General features: G+C 49.9%; 1 protein-coding gene across 7 annotated transcripts in view; it reads right to left on the reverse strand.

The window, feature by feature from the left end:
* SULF2 (sulfatase 2) overlaps positions 1-27,266 on the reverse strand; it is a 131,634-nt gene that overhangs the window by 94,279 nt on the left and 10,089 nt on the right. For all 7 annotated transcript variants that reach the window (XM_024238615.3, XM_024238614.3, XM_063720556.1 and 4 more), the window contains exon 2: positions 5,151-5,425. In XM_024238615.3, coding sequence (XP_024094383.2) covers positions 5,151-5,425 — 275 coding nt within the window. The remainder of the gene's footprint in view (positions 1-5,150; positions 5,426-27,266) is intronic.

A 27,266-nucleotide genomic window follows, 5' to 3' on the forward strand; every position in this document is an offset into this window, starting at 1 on the left:
GCTGGGAGGAGACTCTAATGTTGCTGTTCAGTGCCATGAAACATTTAGATTTTAATGTCGTTTTGATATGCAAAGCTTGCTATAGACAAACAACACTGTGGCATTGGCCCAGGGTGCTCTAACAGAGGACGGCTTTAACAACTCAAGTGAGAGCAAACTGTCACACATATGACAGGTGTCAGGTATTCAGTCCTCACAAGAATGCCAGGGAAACAGATCATCATCTCCACTTTATAGATGAGTAAACTGAGGCACAGAGAGGGCAAATCTTTCCCAAGGACACACAGTCAATGGTAGAGTGAGGATTTGAACCTGGTGGCTAATGAGACAGCTCTTACCCTTGCAACTTTACTTGGAGTATTTTCATTTAAAGATGTTCTGATAGGCTGGGTGCAGTGGCTCGCACCTGTAATCCCAGCACTTTGGGAGGCCGATGGGGGCGGATTGTTTGAGCTCAGAAGTTTGCAACCAGCCTGAGCAACATGGCAAAAGCCCATCTCTAAAAAAACAAACAAACAAACAAAAAAACAAAACCCCAAAAAACTCCCCAAATTAGCTGGGTGTGATGGTGCACACCTGTAGTCCCAGCTACTTCGGGGGCTGGGGTAAGAGGATTGCTTAAGCTCAGGAGGTCGAGGCTGCAGTGAGTAGTGATCACGCCACTGCATTCCAGCCTGGGTGACAGAGCGAGACCCCATCTCAAAAAATATAGACAAATAAAAATAAAGATGTTCTGAGAGACAAAGAATTCTTTCGAAATGCAAAGATCAGGCCAGGTGTGGTGGCTCACACCTGCGATCCCAGCATTTTGGGAGGCCGAGGCGGCAGATTGCCTGAGGTCAGGAGTTCGAGGCCAACCTGGCCAACATGGCGAAACCCTGAATCTACTAAAAATACAAAAATTAGCTGGGTATGGTAGCGGGCTACCACAATTCCAGCTACTTGGGAGGCTGAGGCAGGAGAATCACACGAACCCAGGAGGCAGAGGTTGCAGTGAGCCGAGATCGCGCCACTGTACTCCAGCCTGGGCAACAGAGTGAGACTGTCTCAAAAAAAAAAAAAAAAAAAAAAGAAAAGAAAAAAGACATGCAAACACTGCATGCAGTCTCGTGGGGCACACTTCAAATCTGACAATCTGAGGGGCCTCTAAAAGGCACCCATCTCTGCCTGGTGTGAACACTCAGGAAAATGAGCACTGGGGGATCTGCCCCGATATTCTGGGGTTTGGAGTCTGGCTGTAACCTTAACCCTCTGATACAAGAGCCACCACCAAGTGGTCCCCATGTAAGTGGGACCCCCACATCAAAAGCCTGAGAAAGTTCTTCTGTTTTCTCATCTCTATCCTGCTGATCAGGTCAAGAAGAAAGTCTCGGCAGGTGCTACTTCACCTTTAACGCCGCTTCCAAAACTGCCCATCACCCTCATTACAGTAGAGACACACCGGCTTTCTGGGAGGCAGCACCTTGCTGAAATTTAAAAACACTACTTGGTTTTCACTGTGTTTGGTTTTACAGTGATCCTTTGCCGAAGGCAATGGGTATTGGTTTTTTCCTTTACAGTCAGAATTTGGAGGTTCCTTTTAAAGTAATATTTACGCTTCAAAAATAAATCCAGTTAAAGAAATTCTCAAGTCATAGATCAGAATTGGATGCTGCAAAAATTCTCTTGCTCCAGGCCAGAACCATGTCTTAATCCTCTTGGTGTCAGAGCCTGTCGGAGCCCCAGAGGTTCCCCAGAGGTTTAGATCAAATTAAATCAGTAAACCCTGGCAAAGCCCAAAGATTCAACTGCCTCCCTGAACAAAGGACGTCTGCAAACGAGACCTTTACCTCCATGTGCTTCCCTCTTATTCTTTTGGAGCAGAAGACCAGCAAAAGTCCGTTGGTCTCAGAGGCCACTGAGACACAGGGATGTCCCCAACTACTTTAAACATGTAATGATAATTTAGGCCACTTACGAACTAGCATGGCCCTGGAAGCAGTTCCCCTGGGCATTTGATAATTCCAAATGACAGCTTAGGGAGTCAAATGCGTGCAGGGAAAGGAAAATCGAATATACGTGGTACAGCCCCGACCCCCCAACCTTACAATTAGGAAACAGAACAAGCCCCTCGTCTTGTGTATCTGGCACCAGTCCTCCCAACCGGACCCTAATGAGGATGGACGTCTGTTCTCTGTCCTGGGACTGGAAAGAATCCTGGGATTATCTCAGTCAAGAAGTCTCCAGCCCAGAGGGCTGTCAGAACTGCTGCACGGATGGGCAGAAAATAGCAAATGATAAATTTTTTAGGACCACCCGCTGCATGCCAGTTGTAGCAGAGACTGTGAGATAATGTATTGGGCTTTTTTGGGACATGCATTATTGATCTGGGTCTGTCTAGTGGTTTATAAAAAGCCTATCATGCCTCTCCCACAACCACCTTCCCATCCCTCACCTCCTGAAGGAGGCTCAGCCTCCTTCAAAACCCAGTGCTGCTGGTGGAAGACATCTGGCCTGTTTACAGAGGGCAAGACTTGTAGGCCCTGATCTATGCTGTGTGATGCTATTGGGCAAGAGCCGACACAGGCCACTGAAGACCAGGGGCTCTAAACCCACCGCATCCACCTCCTAGAATTTATCCTTCAGAAGCACTCCCTTGCCTGTGCAAAGATGCCTGTTTAAATTTCCAAAAACAATATCCGTAACAGTGAAAAACTAACAAACGCACACACTACCAATCTGAAAACAACTCAATATCCATCCCAGGAACCTGGCTAAACAGAGCAGTGGCTAAGATCACGCGTACTGGGTTCAAATCTTGTTTTTCTCTTTTTTTCTGAGATGGGTTTTGTTCTATTGCCCAGCCTAGAGAACAGTGGTGTGACGTAAGCTCACTGCAGCTTTCACCTCTTGGGCTCAAGTGATCCTCCACCTCAGCCTCCCATTAGCTGCTACTACAGGTGTGTGCCACCATCCTTGGCTGATTTTTACATTTTTTGTTAAGACGGGGGTCTCACTACGTTGCCGAGGCTGGTCTCGAACTCCTGGCCTCAAGTGATCCTCAGGCTCCCAAAATGCTGGGATTACAGGCATGAGCCACTGCACCCAGCTCAAATCATGTTTAATCACATTCCAGCTGTGCAAACTTGGACAAGTGGCTTCTCTCTGCCTCAGTTTTTCCATCTGTCAAATGGAGAGAAGAAATCTCTGTATTTTAAGTCAGCTACAGCTTTCTTTGTTCTCCTCTCTCCTGTGTCTACTTCATACCTGCTATTGGTTTCCTTATATCTGCATACGCTGTTGGTTTCCTTATATCTGCATATGCCTTTGGTTTCTTTTTATCTGCATACACTGTTGGTTTTATTCACAATTCACAGATGCAAAATTTAGTCAGATTCAGACATGAGACTTAGCTGGATCATGTTGCAAAAATGTGTTGTTCCAAAGAGTGGGTATTCAGCCACTCACCTGTTGATTTGGGCCCCAAATCTAGTAGTTGCCCTTGAAACATATCTTTTCCTTAACCCACAAACCTAACCCATTGATCCGTTCATTTCCCAAACATACATCAGGTGGGACCGCATCTTAGCACCCAGGTCTGAGCTTCCATCATCACTGCCCTATCATGGCATCAGCCTCTGAACGGGTGTCCTGTTTCTGCCCTTACCCCTGAAATTTAATTTCATCAAAAGAATTGGGGGATCCTGTTGGAACCTAAGTGAGGTCACAGCCTTCCTCTTCTTAAGGCCCCCTCATCCATGTCTATTTTACTAAGAATCAAACTCGAAGTCCCCACCATGGCCACAAGGCCTGGTGCAACCCGGGCCAAGTCGGCTCCTCAGCCTCATGTCTCTCCATCACGGCCCCAGCTCCCTCCACTCCGGCTCCCTGGCACTTTTTTTTTTGCTCCAAACCACCGAGCTCATTTCTATCTCAGTATCTTTGAATTTCCTGTTCTCCTCACCTTGAATGAGCCTCCCCCAGTTCTCTGGCTCCTGACACAGTACACTGAATGCAACAAATGCGTAATAAACATCTGCTGGATGAATGAACGAACGTGCAGGGCATCGGAAATTCTAGGCATGACTACAGCCGAAACAGCATCGGGGCTACACAATGTGAGACCAAGAAGCTCTGAGGTCCAGGTGCTGCCTGCAAGACCTCTCTGCAAAATTCTGCAAGAAACAAAACACTCCTCTCTGGCCACAGTCTGCAGACTCCCCATAGTTATCAAATGTGCCTCAATCTAAATGCTGCCAGGAGATAGGTATCCTATGTGTCAAATTGTCAATAAAAGCTCTGGGCTCTGATAGCTTCCTGGCTACAAATTCTTTTTGCACTGAGAAGCTCCCGGAGGAAAAAATCTATACTTGTGATCATTAATACAAAGCATAGCAAGGAACAACTTGGTTTTATTTAAATTACCTTTTCCTGGTAGCTAAAAGACAAATTCAGGTTGTCAAGGCTAACCTAGTCAACCTTCACATTTGTTGCCACCAACAACAGGCTGTTATCCTTTAAGAGTGGACAGAGGCTGAGGGACCACCCTTCATGGGATCAATGATTGGCAGTCTTTGCCACAACCCACAAGAGCCTCCAAAATCTGGCTCCCGGCTCATGTCTCATCTTTTTTTTTTTTTTTTTTTGAGACAGAGTCTCACTCTGTCACCCAGGCTGGAGTGTAATGGCATGATCTCCACTTACTGCAACCTCCTTCTCCTGGATTCAAGTGATTCTTGTGCCCCAGTCTCCTCTGTAGCTGGGGTTACAGGCGTGAGCCACCACGCCTGGCTCATTTCTGTAGTTTTAGTAAAGACGGGGTTTCACCACGTTGGCCAGGCTGGTCTCGAACCCCTGACTTCAGGTGATCCACCCGCCTCGGCCTCCCAAAGTGTTGGGATTACAGGTGTAAGCCACCGCGCCCAACCTGTCCTCTCTAACTCTTTGGAGAAATCCAGGAATGGTTGTGCAACTGGAGAAGGGTAGAGACCCCTAACCTTGAGGACCCAGTTGTGACTCCAAACACGTGTGGGTGGTCCGTGTCTTGGTTTCAATGTACTCAAAAGTGAGCACGACGAATCAACACCACCGCCTCGCCTCAGGAGCCTCAGCCTAACCCAGGGACCCTGCGCCGAGGGGCCGAGGTGCCACCCTGGGGCCCAGAGGCTTACCCAGCTCCACATCCTGGTCATCCGTCAGCACCAGGATGATGTTGGGGCGGATGTTCCTGCGGTCCCTCTGAAATCTGCCTTTCAGGCGGTGGTGCGACAGGAAGGCTGAGCTTCCACCCAGCAGGGAGAACACAGTTGCGGACAGCAAGCACAGCACGAGGCTCGGGGGGCCCATCTTCTTTTTTTGCTGATCTGGTGCTTCTTTTGGGATGCCGGAGTCTGAAGTTGCGTCTGTGGCTTTGTTTCTTTTCCCTCGTCCCTCTTGATTCGCAGATCTAGAGGAGGAGGAAGAATCAGGTCAATATTTATGTCAAGGCTGCCGGCTGCTCATTCTTGCATAATGATTTGTACGGCGGCTGGCATGAACAATGGGAGTTTCTTTGAACGGGGTGGCTATGGCAGAGTGAAAACCGAACTCCGCTGAAGTTAGCAAAGTCTTTACAATTTGCTTGGTCAACAGACTGGCAGAAAAGCCTTCTGTGGCCACTTCTGCAGAAACAATTTCTTCCCTGGATCCAGCGAGCCTCTGATGTGTTGGTGGCAGCCCAAGGCCCGAGTCAGATAACAGCCGTCTCTGAATAATCCACCCAACTCCACAGACAAATCGTCCCCAGGGAGAGAACAGCAGTGGGCTGGTCTCAGGGGGTGAATATTTGCGGTCCTCTTGCACCTGCCCGCACCGTGGGGGTACAGAGGTGAGGGAGATGAAGTTCCAGCTCCCCCACAGCAGGGGATTCAATCAGGGGTTTAAACGAGAGCCTGGAGCTGGACGTTTTGGGCTGGACAACTGGCATGTGTGAGTGGCAGATCTTCCACTCACTGGCTCAGTTTTCCCATGAGCAAGCCCGTTTGGAACCTCGGTTTCCCCATGAATAAAATGGGTAGACAGGGCTGTTGTAAGATTTCAGTCTGCTGGGGATGTGCGTGAAAGCCCCTTGTTAAGGGATCTTGTAGTTGGGCAAAAAAGTACTCCTATTAGTACTTTTTTTTTCCCCCCCAGACAAAGTTTAGCTCTTGTTGCTCAGGCTAGAGTGCAGTGGCACAATCTCGGCTCACTGCGACCTCTGCCTCCAGGGTTCAAGTGATTCTCCTGCCTCAGCCTCTGGAGAAGCTGGGATTACAGGCGCCTGCCACCACGCCCAGCTAATTTTTTGTATTTTTGGTAGAGATGGGGTTTCACCATGTTGGCCAGGCTGGTCTTGAACTCCTGAACTCAGGTGATCCACCTGCCTTGGCCTCCCAAAGTGCTGGGGTTATAGGTGTGAGCCACTGTGCCCAGCCTATTAGTTTTAAGTTGCAGAATAAACGAAATGACAATAGAGAAAATTGAGTGCTAAAAGGTGGAGGGGGAAGACCTGCCACAGGCCACTGTGCCCTCAGTCACCCCCCTGGTCCCACGTCAGACTAGGTCACCAGTGAAGGTGGGTGCAGGGAGGCAGGGACGCGACTCCGGCTCAAGCAGGTCTCGAATCTCACCCTGCTCTTTGCTCTCTGTGGTCATTTTTTCACTTCTTGAGGAAATGAGCCTTCAAGTCCTGTCCAGATATAGACTTTTGGTATCATTTATTTAAAACGAGAGCGCGTGAGCGAGAGAGCCACAGCCTGCAGATGCGCTGGGAGGAAGCCAAGTGCTGTGGGGGTGGCTGTGTTGCTGTGACCTTGGAAGGGTCTGTTTGTCCTTGCCCTCCATGGGGGAACCCCAGCCATCAGCTCAAAGTCATGACTCAGAGGCTCAGCAAGGTCTCCGGGTTCGGCAGGGGGATGTGCTGCCTGCTTCATCTCTCCTGGAGACTGCAAGGTGGCCTGAGGGGTCTCCCGCCTCCCTCTTCCCTGCCCCCATCCTCCATTCTTCCCAGGGCAGCCGGAGGGATCTTCCTAAAATACAGATCAGATCACAGCACTGGGTAGGGGAGGGAACAGTGCCTCGTGCAGGTACAGACTGAAGGGGGTGCTCACTCCCAGGTTGTACAAGTGCAAGGCACTCGCCTCACCTTAGTGCCAGTCCTGCGTTCACCTGCCGCACCTTCCCTGGCTGCTCATGGCTCACAGGATAAAATGCAAACTTCTCACCAGGGCTGCCCGGGCCCGTGAGATCTGACCTCTCCTTTCCAGGCTACTGGCTTCTTTCTGTTGAATGGGCAAGTCAAGCTTCTGTCTGCCCCAGGGTCTTTGCACCTGTTCTTTTAAAAATAACTCCTGCAGCTGGGTGCAGTGGCTCACATCTGTAATTCCAGTACTTTGGGAGGCTGAGGCAGGTGGGTCACCTGAGGTCAGGAGTTCGAGACCAGCCTGATCAACAGGTGAAACCCCATCTCTACTAAAAATACACAAATTAGCTGGGCATGGTGGCACATGCCTGTAATCCCAGCTACTTGGGAGGCTGAGGCAGGAGAATCGCTTGAACCTGGGAGATGGAGGTTGCAGTGAGCCGAGATCATGTCATTGCACTGCAGCCTGGGTGACAGAGTGAGACTCTGTCTCAAAAACAACAACAACAACAACAAACTCCTGCTTTGTACTCCTGGCTCTTCCTGTCAAAAGAGCAAACATCATCACCTCAGAGAGGCCTGCCCTGACCACCCTATTTAAAGCGGGGCCCCCAACCCAGGCACTCTGCATTTTATAACCGGTTTTATTTTTCTTATAATCACTATTACAGCCTGCAATTTCTTATTTATTGTCCAATTCTTCCCCACTAGGGGGTCAGCTCCCTGAGGACAGAGACAGGCTTATGTTATTCATGGCTGTCTCCAGGCCTTGGCACAAAGAAATAGATAAATAAAGGAACGGAGGTTCTGTTGAGGTCCTTTGAGTTCCGCAGAGTGAAGGAAGCTGGACTCGGCAGGGCCGTGCCATAGCTTGGGTCTACATGGCTCAGAGGCGTCCATCACTGATGCCTTGCCCCAGCCACCCTCCACGGACACCAACGAGGAGCTGGCCACTGGGTTCTCTGGGCAGTGCTATGGTTGAAAAACCCCAGGAAGGGTCCCTCCTGCTCCATTTCTCCCCCAGCTCTGCTTGGCACCCTGGGAGGCTGAGCTCTACAGACGGCACGGTCGGCACATCCCTGCTCTCTGGCTTCCAGCTGGGAGGCTGCAGCATGGGAGGTGGTGGGAAGTCCGTGCATTTATTCCCTTCCCGCATGCAGTAGCTCCCCAGGCAGTAGCCTTCGTGTCTCTGCATGTGGATGCAGCTCCTGCCGGGGGCCCCTCCTGGCTCTAGTGTCTCCCCAGTTCTGAGTTCACCTCTCCCTCCTCTTGCCCCATCAAGTCTAGGGAAAGTAAGGGCTCCTATTGCTACCAGTTCCTGGGTGCAGCATCATTTCTTTGCTCCCTTTGCCCACCTGCCTCTGAAAATAGTGCTTTCAATCAACTCTCCCAGCTGCCCCGATGTGCACCCTAATTTACTTCATTCAGGGACTTGTATTCTATGTCAGGCTGGCCAGGACAGCACGTCTCCCTTCTAGCACCTCCCCTGGGAGCAGGAAGCAGGCTCCGCTCAATGCCTCCTTCCCAGGTGGCTTTGAGAGTCACAATTTCAGGGGAGCTGGGGACACACTCGATGCAGTCGTCTGACATGAGAACTTGAGTTTCACGGGACCAGAGGGTGAACAGCAACTTCCTTCTCAATCTCTCATCTGCAGAAACATACACCTCATGATAGCCAGAGCCACTGCAGCAACTGTTTGCTGGGCACCTGCTTTGTGCCACGTGGTGTGATGGTTAAGGACATGGACTTTGGAGTTACTTGCTGAAAGGCCCTGAGCTAGTAAATTAACACCTTTGTGCCTCAGTTTCCTCATCTATGAAATGGATGTGCAGGATTAAATGTGTTGATGCAGTATGCTGGAACTAGAGCCTGGCCATGGTACTAACTGGAATACATAATCCACACTGTAAACCATTATTAGATTGATCCTACCACTGCACCTGTCCTGCGTCGGGCACTCTGTGGAATCTCCATCAACCTCCACCAAGGCTCCCTCCTGCAAGTACTGTTATTAGCCCCAGAGAAAACTGAGGCTTCATTACTGTCCTAAGGCCACCTAGAGAGAAGATGGCAGGGATGGGATGTGAATTCTGCCCTCCCTCACCGTTCAGTGTGGGCTTCTCATCACGAAACTCAGATTTCCCAACTCTTTCCATTCAAGGACCACGGCCCTGATTTCTGCTGAATCTGCAGAACCCTTCAGTGATTGTTTGCTTAATGTGCTTCTTTAAATGGCCTCATTTTAAAATAAAAACACAAACACATGTTTTGGGAAAAGAAAACTTCCTATCCAAAGATAAATGGAAAGTGGACATTGCTTCCCTGTAGAGCTAATTGTACAAATAAAAGTCAAAGAAAGCTGAATCAGTGGAACTTGATTCAAATAGCTTCCCAGGTTTCGCGTGCCCTCGCACTCGCACTCTTTTGAAGTGAGATTAGCAGGTGTTGAAAGGAGTCAAAGCACATTAGCACCATCTGAGACTTTCTGCTGGAGGTAACTGGAGGCTGCCAGACAGCTGAAAAGGAGACAAACTCTAGCCATCGAATCAGTCCCTGAACCACCTCAAATCAGAGTAATCCTCAAACTATGTTGTTTATCTGATATGGTTTGGCTGTGTCCCCACCCAAATCTCATCTTCAATTGTAGCTCCCATAATTCCCACGTGTTGTGGGAGGGACCTGGTGGGAGATAATTGAATCATGGGGGTGGTTCCCCCATACTGTTCTCGTGGTAGTGAATAAGTCTCATGAGATCTGATGGTTTTATAAAGGGTTTCCCCTTTTGCTTGGTTCTCATCTCCTCTTGTCTGCCATCATGTAAGACGTGCCTTTCGCCTTCCACCATGATTGTGAGGCCTCCCCAGCCACGTGGAACAATGAGTCCATTAAATCTCTTTTTCTTTATAAGTTACCCAGTCTCAGGTATGTCTTTATCAGCAGCGTAAAAACAGACTAATACATTATCAGTGGCCCATGTCCCTCCATCGGGAAACACCATGGGACGCTTTGTACTTGAAACTATGAGTGCAGCAGCCAGCGTGCTAAAATGCACATTCCCGTTCCTTCAGGAAGACAGATGTGGAGTGCTAATATTGGGAGAATTCCGATGGGGTGCCCCACAAATAGCAACTCTCCGAAACCAGAAACCAATCATAGGAAAAGCTTTCTGAAAGCTTGCAGCACACTCCAGTCTCTGCTCTGAGCTGTTTGCAGGTGTCAACCCAATTAATATGCACACCCACCCATCAATATTTCACCCATTTTATGGATGAAGAAGCTGAGGCACAGAGAGTTAACATCACTTTCCCATGATCATATGGGTAAGTGGCAGAGAAGGGGTTCAAACCTAGTCTGGCCCGATTTGGGCGGCTCACCCAGGACCCCCTGGAAGCAGATCTTTGAACAAGTTCCTAAGAGTCTCCCAGCCTCAGTTTCCTCATTTGCCAGGTGGCCAGGTGCCCTCCAAGGGCCTTTTTGGCCCTGGGCCTGTGATGCCAGGGTACAGGGGGGGCTGGGAAGGGCAGTCTTCATTGGGAGCCCTGGGCTGGGTAAAGATGGAGCCCAGGGCACAGTCAGCTGGACTTCGTTCCTGGCTCCCATGTTGGTTTCAGAGCACCCCCCACTCCTGGGCAGCTATCACCCGCTCTCCTCTGGATGGAAGTCAAAGCTCCGGCACCAGAAGCCAGAGAATAACAGGAGCTAATTATTTCATCAGATCAAGTCATCAGTGGGTCGATTTCTGATGAATTCCCCTGGCTTAGACTTCTCGTGGCCTCATGCCAGTCTCTCTCCGGATGCTGAAGAAATCAATTAAAGATGACACAAGGGATACAAGGGATTCTGCCTTGTTTTTTTTCCTTTTTCTTGGTAAAATATTCAAAGTGGCTGAACCGAGAGAGCACCCAATGAACTCACGCAGCACCAGCCGCCTGCCACTCCATCCCTGCCGTGGACAACACCTCTCCTTCCCACCAGCTCCTTTCCAGGTCTCTCTGGCTCCTCCTCTCCATCCTGAATCTTCCCCAGGACCTTGGCAAAGGCTCGCCAGCCCAGGAGACATCTCTGGAAACGCCTAACATCCTGAGCATTTAGAAACATCATTTTTAGTTCTCAATTTCTCTGCCGATCTGCAGAGAGGAACGGGTCTCAGAGTGACTGATGCCCTCACCGTCCCAATGCCACAAACCACAGTGGTGAACAAACACCTGGGACCTCATCCAGACCTGTTTAGAAAGACCCAGTGGGCTGTTTTCCTCTGAGCATCTCCAAATCCAACAAGAGCAGGAGAGAGAAGTTTGGGAACAATCAGGCAGCTGAGGTGGTGGGAGAGGAAGAAGGGGCCAGAGGCAGAAGGAGGCACTGGTCAGATGGGAAATGTCCATGAGAGGCGGGAAGAAAGCAAACTGTGGGTGTGCAGATACGTCCCACATGCTGGGGCCAGAGTCCCTCAACAGACCTAGCGGCCTCCCCAGGTGGTCCAGAGAACCTGATCATTTCTCTCTTCCTTCTTTCACTTTACAAATATGTATGAAGGGCCTCCTATGAACCACAGTGTTCAGTGATAGGAGAATCCTGCCTGGATTCCAACAGCCTCCTAACTGGTTTCCCTGCTTCTACCTCGTCCCTTCCATCAAGCAGCCAGACAGATCCTGTTAAAACAAAAGCAAGGGCCTGCCTTCCTCCACTGAACAGCCTTCAATAACTCCCATCCCATGCAGAGTAAAACGCAAAAACCCTCCAAAGGGGCTACAAGAACCCACCCAACCTGCTCCATCACCTCTCTGACCTTATTGCCTTCCCCTCTCTCCCTTGCACACCTGGCTCCGGCCACACACGGTCTCTGTACTGTTCCTTGCACATGCTAGCACACCCCACCCCAGGGCCCTTGAACTTGCTGCTCCCTCTGCCTGGAGACTTCACTCAGGTTATCTTCACCATCCCTTCTTCCCCCTCCTCAGGTCTTTGCTCAAATTTCACCTTGGCAGGTTAAAACCAAAATCTCTGCCCTCCCCAGTAACACTTACCACCTCTCACAACTAGCTCCTTTGTTTCTTTGCGGGTGTCCTCCAGCAGAATATCAGACTCCTGAAGGTGCAGGATTTTGTCATGTTTGTTCAGATCTATATCCTCAACAATTAAAACAGTGCTTCAAAATATTTGAAGCAATTAAATATTTGAAACAATTAAAGCAGGCATTCAAAATATTTACCGGCTTAACAAAGAATTACCTCCTGCCTTCTGGTAACAGCCCCTATTAGTGCTTTGAGGCAACAGGTGCTCTTATTTCCCTTATATATGGTTTGACTGCAGGGCGGATCATGTGAGCCAGGTGGAGCCAATCAGCAATTCCATCTCTAGCTTCAGCCATTGGTCCTGGGGCAGACATGTGACTCAAGTCTGGCCAATAAGCGAGAGGGAGTCCTGGAGGCTGGAGGAGACCGCGCTGGGTGCCAGGAGGGGTGAATCTGGTGCTGATGGTGGCTGCCCATTGGATGGAGCGCGAGAAAGGATGCTGGTGACAATGGGGTGGACCAAGTTGCATCTTGTAGCCAGGTACAGGCTCAAATAAGTGCCCTTTGCTGCTTAAGAAAGTCCGAATTAGGGCTGTCATTTGCAACAGGGAGCACCCAGACCAACATAGGAAACACCCTAGAACAACAATGAATGATAGCTAACATCAGGGGCCCTGCACAATTCTAAGCACTTTTAGTGTGTGACCTCATGGCACCCTTACAACCACCTTGTGAGTTGGGATGCTCCATTTACAGACAAGGAAGACAAGGCACGGACAGGCTCCAGAACCTGCCCAGTGTCGTGCAGCATGGTTGCTGAATACTGTCCCTTTGGTCCTCCCTTCCCATCTTCTCTCCACCTCCAAATCCAACAAGAGGACGAGAGAGGGCTGGGCGCGGCAGCTCACGCCTGTAATCCCAGCACTTTGGGAGGCCAAGGCGGGCGGATCACGACGTCAGGAGATCGAGACCATCCTGGCTAACAGGGGGAAACGCCGTCTCTACTAAAAAAAATACAAAAAAATTAGCCGGGCGTGGTGGCGGTCGCCTGTAGTCCCAGCTACTTGGGAGGCTGAGGCAGAAGAATAGCGTGAACTCAGAGGCGGAGCTTGCAGTGAGCCGAGATCGAGCCACTGTACTCCAGCCTGGGTGACAGAGCGACACTGCCTTAAAAAAAAAAAAAAAAAAGAGGAAGAGAGAAGTTTGGTAATAATTAGGCAGCTGAGGTGGTGGGAGAGGAAGAAGGGGCCAGACGCAGAAGGCGGCATCGGTCAGACGGGAAACACTCATGAGAGGTGGGAAGAAAGGAAATCGTGGGTGTGCAGATACGTCCCATGGGCTGAGGCCAGAGCCCGGCAACAGACCTGGGGGCCTCCTCAGGTGGTCCAGGGAGCCTGATAATTTCTCTCTTCCTTCATTTACTTTACAAATATTTATTAAGGGCCTGCTATATGTGAGGCACAGTGTTCAGTGATAGGAGAATCCTGCCTGATTACAACAGTAATCCACTCTTCCCTGTCCCCTGGGAGGATCACTTGGATGTGCCATCTCCAAGTGACAGACAAAGCAAGCAAGCCAGCATGGCTATTTGCACACAGGCATTCTGCCTCCAGAGCCTACTCTTTTGACACTTATGCTGACTTGGAAAGCAACAAGTGATACAAGGGACTGAGGTTAAGAGTGCTGCATAAACAGAAGAGGAAAGGGGAAACTGCTGGCCTGGGAGCAGTCAGGGAGGGCTTCCCGGAGGAGTACTTAGCATAAACTGAGCAGCCTAAGAGGAGCAAAGTTCTGAAGAATCCACAGGATTTGGATAGCCCGTGAAGAGGAGGGTGGAGGACAGGATGCTTCAGGCAGGAGAAACAGTTTGGGCAAAGAGCAGGCAGAGGAAACAGAGAGAGGCCCCTGGAGGGATGGGAAAGTGTGGTCCCAAACCTCAAGCCCAGAAGCTGTCTAGACAGGGGATGACACACGCACATCTGTTAAACTTTACACTCCCCTGTGTCTCCCCTTCTTCCTGGCTACAGGCTTTCTCCAGCCTTCTCTCCTCCTCCTTGGGGCCGTCAAAGAAAGGACAGAAGCTCCTGTAACCTATGGGCCACAGCTTCTCCCTGTCTCCCCTACCTAGGTCCAGGCCATCTTGTGGCTCTCCTTGCCTGTTCTTGGAATTCCAAATGGAGGCAGAGAACCAAGCCGGCTCTCAAGAACAGGGCAGGGGACAATAGAAGGGTCATTCAGAGGGAGGAGGGAAAGATCAGGTTTCAAGACAAAGGCTCAGGATCTGGAAAGGAAATTAGGGCATAAAGACTGTGGGCAAAAATGCAGGGCTTAGGAACCCAGTTACCCGCCTAACTATTGATGTAACAAGACATTCCTGAAGGCTCGTGCGTGCCAGGCACAGTTCTTGGCACTGCGGATAAAGCAGTGAAAAGAAAACTCCCTGCCCTCCTGGAAGTGATATTCTAAGTCAACATAGGAAAAGCTGGAGGAAAGACTCCAGCTACATGTGAGAATGATCAGAAAAGAGGACTGGAAATAATGGCAAACCACAGGCAAGCTGTGAGAACAGAGTGGCCATGGATTAAAGTTAGAGCACAAAGGAAATTTAGAAACAATGTATTCAAGTCTTAGGAAGCTGAACACCAAAATGTTTTGTATGTCAAGTGGGTAGATGTTTGACAGGCCATATAATTCACACCCTCAAATACCTGAGCATCTGCCACTTGCCTTGTACTGTTCCATGATCAGTAAAAAAAAAAAAAAAAAAAAAGAACAGACAAAACTCTCGATTCTCAAGAGAGCTGACACACACAGCGGACAGAGGTAAGCAAACAGCCTGATACTTACTTGGGGGAAAATGCAGCAGGGAACACGCTGAGGAGGAGGAGGGTAGGATCTAGAGCTAGCCTGCCTGCGTTTGGATCTCAGCTCTACCACTTAATAGAGGTTGGGCAAGTGTCTGAACCTCTTGTCTTCTCAGTGACTTCATCTGGAAAGTGAGGACACCTACAGCACTTGCCTACAGAGTGGATGGTTTAACATGCACGGAGCGTTTCAACAGATCTGTATGCAGCAAGTGCCCAATAAATGCTGGCTTGTGTTCTCTGCTAGGTTTGGGGCACCCAGGATTATCTCACCTCCTTTCTATAACAGCTCCCAATTTTCTTGGGGATCTGAGGCCAGGTGTGGTGGCTTATGCCTGTAATCCAGCACTTTGGGAGGCCAAGAAGGCAGGTGGATCACTTGAGGTCCGGAGTTTGAGATCAGCTTAGCCAACATGATGAAACCCCATCTCTACTAAAAATACAAAATTAGCCGGGCGTGGTGGCACACGCCTGTAGTCCTAGCTACTTGGGAGGCTGAGGGAGGAGAATGGCCTAAACCCGGGAGGCGGAGCTTGCAGTGAGCCCAGATTGCGCTACTGCACTCCAGCCTGGGCGACAGAGCGAGACTCCATCTCAAAAAAAAAAAAAAAAAACAAAAATTAGCCAGGTGTGGTGACATGTGCCTGTAATCTCAGTTACTTGGGAGGCTGAGACAGAATTGAGCTGAGATCATGCCACTGCACTCCAGCCTAGGTGACAGAACAAGACTGTCTCAAAAAAAAAAAAAAAAAAACCAAAAAAAATACATGTATGTGTGTATATATATATACACGTATATACATATACGTATATGTATATACACGTATATATATACGTATATGTATATACACGTATATATATACGTATATGTGTATATATATATACACGTATATATATATACACACACGTATATATATATACACACACATACACGGGGATCCTTTTCTCCGCACGCTTGGTCCACAAAGTTCAAATTAGGCTCCAGTTCTGGAGCTACAAGGCTAGATCATGGGATCCTTGACTCGGGTCAATCAGAGCCTCCCCACCCCCTGCCTCAGTGATGGGTCAGCGTAATCCAGGCCCTTTGGCCTGACTGGTCAGGAAGAGGCATCCAGTCTTTACAACTGGCTAACTCACTCCATGTGGTTCCAATGTGAGGACCAGGGAAGACAGCGACGCCACTTTGTCTTGAGTGGGGTCGGGAATGAAGCCAACACACTGAACACAGCAGTGCTGTGAAATGCACCATACTTGGGACTTAACAGCACTGGACACCTGGATCCAGCCCAGCCTGAAAGAGGAAGATTTGGGTTGGGTTCTTTGTTTCAGGCCCAATAAATTCCTCTTTCTCTTTAACTAGTTTCTGTTTTCTTTGTAGGTCAGTTTCCCCATACTTTGACTCTTCAAGATCAAGAGCGTAATTCCCCTTTTTCAGTTAGGTCATTCCTAGTTGCTCTGTCACTTGGAACCAAATGAACCCAAATGGGGGGCGGGCTGGAGGCAGAGGGCTGACTCAAGTGGCTTCCTGAACACCTTGTGCCTGTGTGAACAGAGGCCTCAGGGCACGGCCTGCCAGCCCACGCTAGGCCTCCTCGGCCTGTGCCCAACTCTCCGCCTTACTGAGGGCCAACTCACCCATCCTTCGACAACTGATAAGAGAAGGTAGGTGGAAAAGTGGAAGGACGTGGGTGTGTGAATCACAAATTCTGGACCTGACTCAGCCACCCTGGCTGTGACTTGGGCCTTCCCTGGCCCTCTGTCCCTGACGCAGGCCCTACTGTCACTCCCACCCCCAGTCCCAGCAGCTGCTCTCTTCAGAGCACTTATCATAACTTGTGATTCCTCTATTTATTCTCTGGCCTGAGTTTGTGTGTGTGTGTGTGTGTGTTTTGAGACGGAGTCTCACTCTGACATCCAGGCTGGAGTACAGTGGCGCGACCTTGGCTCACTGCAACCTCCACCCCCTGGGTTCAAGTGATTCTCCCGCCTCAGCCTCCTGAGTAGCTGGGATTACAGGCACCCGCCACCACGCCTGCCTCATTTTTTTTTTTGAGACGGAGTTTCACTCTGTTGCCCAGGCTGTAGTGCAGTAGCGTGATCTCGGCTCACTGCAACCTCCACCTCCTGGGTTCAAGTGATTCTCCTGCCTCCGCCTCCTGAGTAGCTGGAACTACAGGTGCCCACCACCACGCCCGCTAATTTTTTTGTATTTTTAGTAGAGACGGGGTTTCACTGTGTTAGCCAGAATGTCTCGATCTTCTGACCTCATGATCCACCCGCCTCGGCCTCCCAAAGTGCTGGGATTACAGGCGTGAGCCACTGCGCCCGGCCACGCCTGCCTAATTTTTGTATTTCTTTTTTTTTAGTAGAGACAGGGTTTCACCATGTTGGCCAGGCTGGTCTTGAACTCCTGACCTTAATTGATCTGCCCACCTTGGCCTCCCAAAGTACTGGGATTACAGGCGTGAGCCACTGCACCTGGCCTGGGTTTTTATTTTGTAGAGGGTCATCCCTCCACCAGAAGCTCGCATGGGCAGGGGCTGTCTCTTGGTTGCCTGATGCCACGGCCCCAGCTCCTGGCAGAGCTGAGGTGCTAATTCTTCCAGATAGGCAACTGAGATTTCCTGAGCACCTACTATGCTCCCAGCCCTATTCTTCAGTGGTGGGAATCAGGAAAAACAATCCTTCATGGATCAGACACCAAAATTAATTACACAGCATATAAGGCAACGTGTCCCAAGGTGATCAAGTCCTAAGGAGGGAGGCTGGAGTGCTAGGGAGTGAGGGGGTGTAACTTTAAATAGGGTGGGCAGCAAAGGCCTGAGAGATGACAATTGGGTGGATCCCTGCAGGAGGGGAGGGAACATGCCTTGTGGATATTTAGGGGAAGAGCATCCTAGGCACAGGGAACAGAAAGCACGACTGTCCTGAGGTAGGAAGATGCCTGAGGGAGGGCTGGAAAGGGGGCAAGCATGGCGGCATGGAGCTGAGTGAAGGGGGCTGGGGGATTCTAGCTTGCAGGTGATGTGATCTGGTGTAGTTTTTCTTTTTTTTTTTGAGACAGATTCCTGCTCTGTCACCCAGGCTGGAGTGCAGTGGCACGAACATAGCTCACTGCAACCTCCATTTCCCAGGCTCAGGCAATCCTCCCACCTCAGCCTCCCAAGCAAGTGGGACTGCAGGTGAGGACAACCATGCCCGATTACTTTTTAAATTTTTGGTAGAGATGAGGTCTTGCTATGTTGCCCAGGCTGGTGTTGAACTCCTGAACTCAAACAATCCTCTCACCTCGGCCTCCCAAAGAGCTGGGATTACAAGCAGGAGCCACCATGCCCAGCCCTGATGTAAGTTTTAACAGAATCCTTCTGACTATGTGAGGGGAACAGACTGCAGGGCATGAGGGCAGGCACAGGGAGGCCACTGAGATGACTAGGTGGGAGCAAGGAAGGGGCAAGAGGTGGACGGTTTCTGAATATTGTTCAGTGAATGAATGAATAACTGCACAGTGGGAAGACTGGAATTGGCTGAATGCTCCAGTTACCAATACTGTGTAATAATTTACCGCAAAACTTAGTGGTGAATTAAAATCTTTCTTTTATTCTCAGAGGCTCCTGATCAGGAACTTGCGCAGGACATGGCAGGAAGGGCTGGTCTCTGCTTTGTAACGTCTGAGGCCACCGCTGAGAAGGCTCAGCACGGCCTTGGCTTGTCTGGCAGTTGTTACTGGCAGTGGGTTGGGAGCCTGGGAGGGGCTGTGGAGTGGGCACCTCCATGTGGCCTCAGGGTGGCTTGGGCTTCCTCACAGCATGGTGGCCTTGCAGTGGGGTCTGATTTCTTACAGCGACGGTCCCAGTGATCCAGGGGGAGCTGGCTCATCTTTTCTGCTGTCCCATGGTGTTCCTTCCACCAGGGCCACACACGTCTGGCCAGATTCAAGGGGAGGGGACACAGACCCACATCTCGACAGAGGAGCATCAGGGTCCCACCATGGATGAGCCTGCAGGGTACCGTGTGGCCATCCTGGAAAACAGTCGGTCCTACTGGGTCACGGAGGTAGGCCAGGCCTGGGGCAGCCACGTGGGCCTCCCCTGAAGTACATCCTCCCTCCTAGGAAGTGAAACCCGATCTGATCCCTGGCTGTCGGGGCTGGGCGTTTGTGCTCACGTCCAGTTCAAAGAATCCCTGAGCCTCGGAAAGTCCTGGGTGGGCACTCTGCCTTCTCTCATGACCCAAGGATGTTAAAGCCACGATGTCAGGTCCAGGGGATTCTGAGTAGGGCAGAAGGGTGAACTGAAGGGTTCGTACTGGGAGCTAGAGTCACAACAACAACCTCTCCTCCTTATTCTAGATAACACATCTGCTCAGTTCTATGTACGCTGGAAACATCGATTTCTTCCCATTTTTTAACCACCCCCAGCTTATTTTTAAGTAGAAAGGAAGCCACCTAACAAACCCAGAAAACCCCACAGAAGAATAAGACCTCATTTGGGGAAAAAGGTCCCAACCTCTCCTAGCTTTTCCCTTCTGCAGAGGCAAGAAATTTTCCAACTCAGCCTCTGCCCTTGAGCCCTGTGCTCAAAGCCGCCCATCAACATGGAGGTTGCCCTGGAGTCCAGGAGGGAAGGCTGCTGTCCCTGGGAGCCCCTCTCATCAGGCAGGTATTGGCTTGTCAGTGGCAGGATGGGGCAGGGGCGGGGGGGTGGGGGCGGTGATGATGAGGCTCTGCAGGCTTCAAATGGGGGTGCTGGGCCAGGGCTCCGGGGCCAGGCTTGGAAGGATGCTTATCATGCCTGGCTGGGCAGGAGACCTGGAAACATCTCCCAACCTGCTGGAACTCCGCCTGGGATAACACAGCTTTTCCACGTGGGCCAGAATCAACTGCTGCTAGAGTTTTTTACAGGCAGCTCCCCAGGAAGTTTCTGGCAAGATGGCAGCTTCCAGGGCAGGGACTCCTGATTTGAGGCAAATGGTACAGCCTGATCTGCTCCGAAAGGGACGACAGGGCTGATCGTTACCCTCTGTGCTCCATCCCATATGCCAGGGTCTCAGAACAAATAAATGAATTTTTAAAAGTCTGGTATAAGCAGAATACCCAAATCTGGGCCTAAATTCATTCATTCCCTTTATTTCAGCAAATTTATTTAGAAAGAAAAGTCTATCTTGGAGGAACCAGCACCCATTGCCATAAACCTGGGTCTCTCAACCTTAGCATTACTGCCACGTGGGCAGGATCATTCTTCGATGGGGGACTGTGCTGTGTATCACAGGGTGTTCACAGGCCTCTGTCCATGAGATGCAAGTAGCACCTACCCCAGTTGTGACAATCAAAAATATCTCCAGACACTGCCAAATGTCCCCCTAGGGGGCAAAACTGCCCCTAGGTGAGAACCCCTGCCATACTTAGATGGCAACAGTATAAAGGCAATGACATTGTGGTTACATTCTTGCTTGCCAAGGCCTCTGCGGTTCCCCTTACATTGGGAGAAGGTCTCCTTGAAGACCATGAAGGAGGAGTTTGTGCGATTCCCTCCCTGATGACCCAGAGGCTTGGAGGAGAGCAGAAAACGAAAAGGGGAAAAAGGAAAAGTTGAAAGTTTTTACTTTGGAAATGGCATTTCCAGTGTAGTCCAGGCCCCACCCTGTCTCTTATCCTCAATCTAGGCCACTTCACTCACTCAGGTCTCCTGCCCGACCCTCCTCCTGCCATGACCTGCTTATGATGAGATCAACGCCATGTACGCCCTGTGCGTGGACTGCTAAGATGAAGACTACACCTTGATGCAGTCAATGGGACCTGGTTGGTGGAGGCCAGCGGTCTGGCACAAGACTTGGCATGCAAGAAGTCTGGATGTTGTCTGGTGACCTTTGGAGAGAGATATCTCTCTGCAGTGGCCTTTGTCTAAAGCAGGGACAAATATGCAAATGCGTCCAAGGGTCGGGCAGGAGACCTGAGTGAGTGAAGTGGCCTAGATTTAGGATAAGAGATGGGGTGGTGCCTGGACTACACTGGAAACGCCATTTCCAAAGTAAAAACTTTCAACCTATTTTAAGCACTGAGTGGGCTCCATAAAGCCCCGCTGGAGCTTGGCCTGGAGCTATGTGCAACTCTTCCAAGCTATCCAATCTTTCCTGAGCACCTACTATGTGCCACATGCTAAGAAACAGCAGTGGCCACAAGGCAGGCCAGGCCTCTGTCCTCACGGAGCTGTGACACCTTGGTGGAGGAGAAAATGAATGAATGAAGACTGTCTTAAGAGCTTTGGAGGAAGTTGTCAGGTGATAGGATGGACAGTAAATTGGGAAAGGCCTCTTTGGCATGAGGAGGTGATATAAGGAAGTGGCATCTGAGCTGAGAGCAGAGGCGGGCGAGAAGTTGTGGGCAAAATGCTTTCTATGCAATGGAGGAAGTAAGTGCAAAGGCCCTGGGGTGGGAATGTGCAGAATGAAACCAATATGGTGCAGCCGAGCGCAGCACTGTGGCCCACAGGAGGCTGGACACCCCTTTGCCCCAGCCCATGCCTTCTGGGCAGGCCACACCCACTGTCCTTTCTGGCTGTTTAGAGGAAGTAGAAATCAGATACAGAAATTCCCACCTCTGTTCTTTGTTCCTTTGTCTCAGCTGTGGACAAAAGCTTCCCTGGCAGGGAGTTACAAAGTTATTTCTGCAAAAGGCCTTTGGCCAAAAGCAATAAAGTCCGACTTGAACAGAGTCATTATTCACGCCTAATTGTGGGCTGGTTCTCAGTGTAGACTGCCACAGTGAGGACTGACCATTCCACCTTTTTAGCCCCCTCCTCCTTTTCAGCCCCACATTTTCTTAGCCCTGCTTACTCCCACAGAACATGTATTTATGTTTCCAGAGACTGTCGTTTCCTTCGAGAAGAATATAAAAGGAATAAAAGGTATTTTGACGGCTCGGTATTAATAATCCAATTACTTCTTTCCTTTTCACCCAATCCACAGGCAAGCGTGCCGTCCTCAGCCAGCTTGCCCCTGCTATTAGCAGATGAGCTGTTCATTAGCTCCCCTTGGAAACAGCCCGACGCTTACAATTATTTCAGAAGCTGGGGGAAGGAGTCAGAAGCAACTTTTAACCAAATCACCCGCTACATTTGGAGATGCGAATGGAGTGCCTTTGGAACGACAGGTCGGCTTCCCAACGTGGCTTGCTGTGCGATCTAATTAGCAGCCGGAAATAGCCTGGTAAGTGCGAGGAAAGCCCGGGTCAGAGGCTCTGCGAGCTGGGATGAGTCTGGATCAGTTTTTCCTACTAGCAGCCTCCCCTGCCGCGGGGACTCACTGGGTGTCACCAGGTGTGGGGGTGGAGGGCAGTCTCACTGGCAAGGCGGGGTCTGGGAGGAGGGAGTGCAGGCATTGAGCCCAGGTCCCTCATTACTGCACATGCTCTCCTTTCAGGAGCCAGAAGCAAACTGCCCCCATCTTCTGGAGGGGGATATCGAGGCATGGCAGGGGTTCTAGGAGTTGACTTTGCCCCATAAAGTGGAAAGAAGCTTCCAGACCCCCAGCAGCACCTGAGCTATGGGGCCCTGGAGCTGGAGAAGCTGCCACACAGGTTTGGGCATTCCACTTATAGTGGACTTTCAAAGTCCATTCATTCGTTTTAAAATGTTCATTGCTCTGCCAGGGGTGGAGTCACCTATGCAGGGGTGGTGCAGAGATTTCTAACTATTTTTGTCCATCTGGTCCCCTTCTTTTGAAAGCACCCCAGCTTCCTTTTGAGGACTCCCTCCCCTCTGCCAAGATGCCCCCATCCTCTCTGCCAAGGGGTGATCATGTGACCAAGGTCAGTCAATCAGACTTTCTCACCATGTCCCCAACTGTCATATAAAGTGTCAAGGGCAGAAAGAAAAAGCAGGGGTGCATTTGTCACATTGAGATGGAAACCCTCCTTCAGGAGGCTGCTAGTAACTCCTGCACCAAGGTCCCCAGAATTTCCTCAGTTCCTGTCCTGTCCTTTCCTAAGCCCCCCAGTAAATCCTATTCCAGCTTGAGGTAGTAAGTGTTGGGCTCTACTACTTGCAGTCCGTGATGAATGGGTACTTTGGTGGACTCCAAAAAGCCACACTGCCTGGTATTCAAACCCTTGTGTGGACCCCACCTCATGAAACTGGGCTGGCTTTGTGACCTGTTTTGACCAAGAGAAGGTGGCGGAAGTGATGTTGTGCCAGTTTTGCGGTTAAGCCTTAAGAGGCCCTGGCAGCTTTCATTTCTGCACTCTTAGAAGTCAGGCTACCCTGAACCTGCCATACTGCGAGGAACCCCAAGTAGCCATAGGGCAGAGCCCACATGGAGAATAACTGAGCTCCCATCTGGTGACCAGCAAGAGCTGCCAGCCATTTGAATGGGGTTGTTTTAGACCTGCCAGCTGATATCACATGAAGCTGAAGAACCACCTGGTCAACCCACAGAATCGTCCAAAATAAAATGTTGTTACCTTAAACCACTGAGTTTGGAGTGGTTTGTTATACAGCAGAAACACAACCCAAGAATCCTCAGTGACACTGATCAGAGCCCATTCCCCCAACAGAAATGTCACAGATGACTATGAGGTTAAGACTTTCAGCCTCCTCGGCTAATGAAGACTTGGAGGAGAACATCATTCATTCATTCCTTTAATCATTCATTCAAACAGCCAGTAAGCCTAGCACGGATGGTACAAAGATGAACAAGCTTCAGGACCTCCTATTCTAGTGAGGGCATCACACACAGTGCCTCAGTTTCCTTACTGATAAAGTGAAGATGATATTAGTCCCTGCTTCAAAGGCTTGCTGTGATGATGAAATGCTGGGCAAAAAGTAACCAATAGATATTAGACATTATTATTACTATACACTTGCAATGCACAATGTAAGTGTCTAGGGATACTTACAATGTCCCTGGAAGTGTAGCCATTCGGTACAAAGTGTCACAACGGGAGACAAACTCAAATGCCTACGTGGGCCAGGCAGGTAATGTAAATGGGTGAAGTGGACCCATAAGAAAACTCCACACCCCAGTTCCTCTCCAGCTCTCATCTGGCCACTTTTGGTAGAGATAGAACAGAGAAATATTGCTCCACAATGAGAAAAACAGAAGGGAAAGTGCAATGAAAAGTCAAATGAATTGGTTCACAATCTCAGGCTATAGGGGATGGTGGGGACCACATCTCCCCATTTTTCAGGAGAAGCTGAAAATCCAGATTTTTAAAATGTGAAATCTCGTAGTTGTTACAAATCTGACAACTTTTTAAAAGGTTCAAACAAAACATTTCTGTGAGCTGAACAAAGCCCCTGGTCAGGTGGCTTGTGATGTCCTATTCTACCAGCATGGCAGAGCAATGAGAGACTTCGTTGTGTCTCTTTCCTCCTTTGTAAAACGGGGTTGGAAGATCCCCACAACGCTGAGTTATTACACATTCACACGAATGAGCACTTAAACCACCACTAGCCTGTAGAAAGTGCTCGGTAAATATCAGCTTCAGGAGGGTAGGTTGGGCAGTGGAGGTTAAAGAGGCTGCTCTCCTGGGCTGTGACAGCTGTTCTTTCAGGAAGGGACAATTTAGGGAAGGGAGTTGTCTTTTCAAGGGCACATGCAGAAATATTCAACCCAAGAGCCCTCATTAGAATGTCACACCACTGACCTGGAAGACTAGCTTGGCCCAAGAGTCATCAGAAGTGGGGGGTTCCACCAGCCCTTCTGCAAGGCCATGAGGTCCCTGCCGTGGCATAAAGGGGACGACCCTTCCTCTGCAAGCAATGCTAGCACAAAACCCCAGCTCTGGCACTGGGGAGCAAGTGAGCGTGTATGAAACCAATCCTCCCAGCCACCCGCTTAGCTTTTTGCAAATGACTAACAGGTTTTGACATCCTTGCCCTGAGCAGTCACCTTCGAGCAAACACGCGAGCCAGATCTGCCTGTAGCTCTCCAAGCCTCTTTCTCTTCTTGCTTCCTTCATTCAAAAAAATATTTACTGACTACCCAAAGAGGGCCACCCTGGGTCTCAGTGCTGGGGATACAGCGATGAACAAGACAGACAATGTCCCTACAAGCACAGAGCTTGCTTTTTAGTGAGGGGAGAGAGGACAAAGGACAAATAAGCAAACCAGGCTAATTCCAGAGAGTGGTAAGTGTTATAAAACATAAAACAGGTTGTCCTTCCAGCATTCTAGGGAGGTGACATCTCAGCTGAGATCCGAAGGATCGGAAGGAACCAGGCCCTTTCCCAGTGTTTGATTTAGAGGTGAGTGCAAAACCCAACCCCAGACCAATGAAACAGAAAGGAAAGTCTGCTAGGGTGGGAGTGTTCTGGCAAGGATTTTACTCTCTGATTAAAAGAGAGACAGCAAGGAGTCCCGTCCTATAGTCCCACTTTGTAGGGAGATGCAACGTCTGGAGCTGTGGCAGCCATATTGAGACTATGAGGCAACAAGGCCAAAGACATGAAGAGGACAGAAGAGGAGGCTTGAAAGATCCTGGGACCTTGGATGACACTGTTGTACTAAAAACCAGCCCCTGGACTCCCCTGCTTTGGACTTCATGTTATGTGAGAATTAAATGTTTCTATTGCATAAGCCACTGTCAGTCAGAAATGTGATTCCTTATAATGAAACCATTTTAATTCACATTCAAATGATCAGGACTCTAAGCTACTAAGAATTATAGTAGGCTTTCCTGGTCTCTGAAATATCCAGATAAGTGGCCTGCAATCAGAAGTCTATGGATAGTATCTGTCTCGAGGGCAGATCAGAAATGTGGCTTTCAGATGGTCTGATTTTCACCAAGCAGGAACATCTCCAAGGCTTCTGTGAGCTAACAGTTTTTTCAATCTCCTTTCAAAAAGTTCCAGGCCAGGCAGGATGGCTCACGCCTGTAATCCCAGCACTTTTGGAGGGTCGCTTGAGCCCAGGAGTTTGAGACCAGCTTGGGCAACATAGCAAGATCCCATCTCTACCAAAAAAAAAAAAAAAAAATTAGCTGGTGTGGTGGCCTATGCCTGTAGTCCCATCTACTTGGGAGGCTGAGGTGGGAAAATCACTTGAGCTTGGGAGGTTGAGGTTGTAGTGAACTGAGACTGTGCCACTGCACTCCAGCCTGAGTGACAGTGCAAGACCCTGTCTCAAAAACAAAAAAGCTCCTCTTCTCTGGCTACTGGGGTGGGTCAAGTCACCCGCTGGGGTCCTGACCATGAGCCAATAAGAAAAGCTATTGGCCACATTCTTCCCCTAACACATCTGGCTTCCACATGGCCAAACACATCTTTGGTTCTATTTGTGGTCCCTGGGGATGGCGCTGTCCACCAACTTACACACACAAGACCTGGCAATACAACTCTGAGTTTGGGATAGAATTTATCTAAGATTCAAGCTGGGCCCAGGTATACAGAGCAGTGGGCCAGGCCTTTTATAAGATGACGCTCCATGGCAGAGGCCAGGGCCACTGGGCAACGTGTGCTTTGGAATCACATTAAGAGAACGTGGGGAATTCAAAACATTCTGGTTACAGGGAGATTCCAAGAAGCCCTGGTCTGGGCTGGAGGAGAAGCTCTGAAGGCCATGCCAACAGCTGTTCCATCCAGAAGGCATCGTGCTACCTACAAGGCCTGAGATCCCACATGACCTTAAGCAATTTCCCAAGGGCGTCTGCGGCAGAGCAATGAATATTTAGCTCTGTCTGTTAATCACTGAGAAACCAGGTGATGGAGAAGGGGAGGCTCAGCCCGAGCCTTCAGGAACTTCTTGGAAACGTCAGAGAGGTGAGCATGTGGGATATGCTAAAAATATTCATCAAATAGATTCATGACAGCACTAGGGGGAGGCTGGGGGGAGAAAACCACACTAGAAAACAAAACACATTCTCTCTGGATGATCGTGTCCAGTCCCACAGCTTAAAATAACATCGATGTGCTGATAACTCCCAAACTTAGGTTGCCAGCCCCGACCGGCTGCAGACATCCACATTCACCACCCACTGAGCTTGCAGACATCCAGGTGGGGTTCATCTCAAACCCAACATTTCCACATCGGAATTCCAGATCACACTTCTCCTCCCCAAAACCTTCTCTCCTATCTTCCCTATTCAGCAATCACCATGCACCGGGCTGCCGAGTCACCTTTGACTCCTTGGCAGGATACACACAACATGCATATTTGGGCTGAATCATTTTTCATTGTGGGGTCATCCCGTACATTGCAGGTTTAGCAGCAACCCTGGCCTCTACCCTCTAGATGCCAGTAGCAACCCTTCCCCAGTTG

Source organism: Pongo abelii, chromosome 21 (assembly GCF_028885655.2).
Source record: "Pongo abelii isolate AG06213 chromosome 21, NHGRI_mPonAbe1-v2.0_pri, whole genome shotgun sequence".
Classification (NCBI taxonomy): Eukaryota; Metazoa; Chordata; class Mammalia; order Primates; family Hominidae; genus Pongo; species Pongo abelii.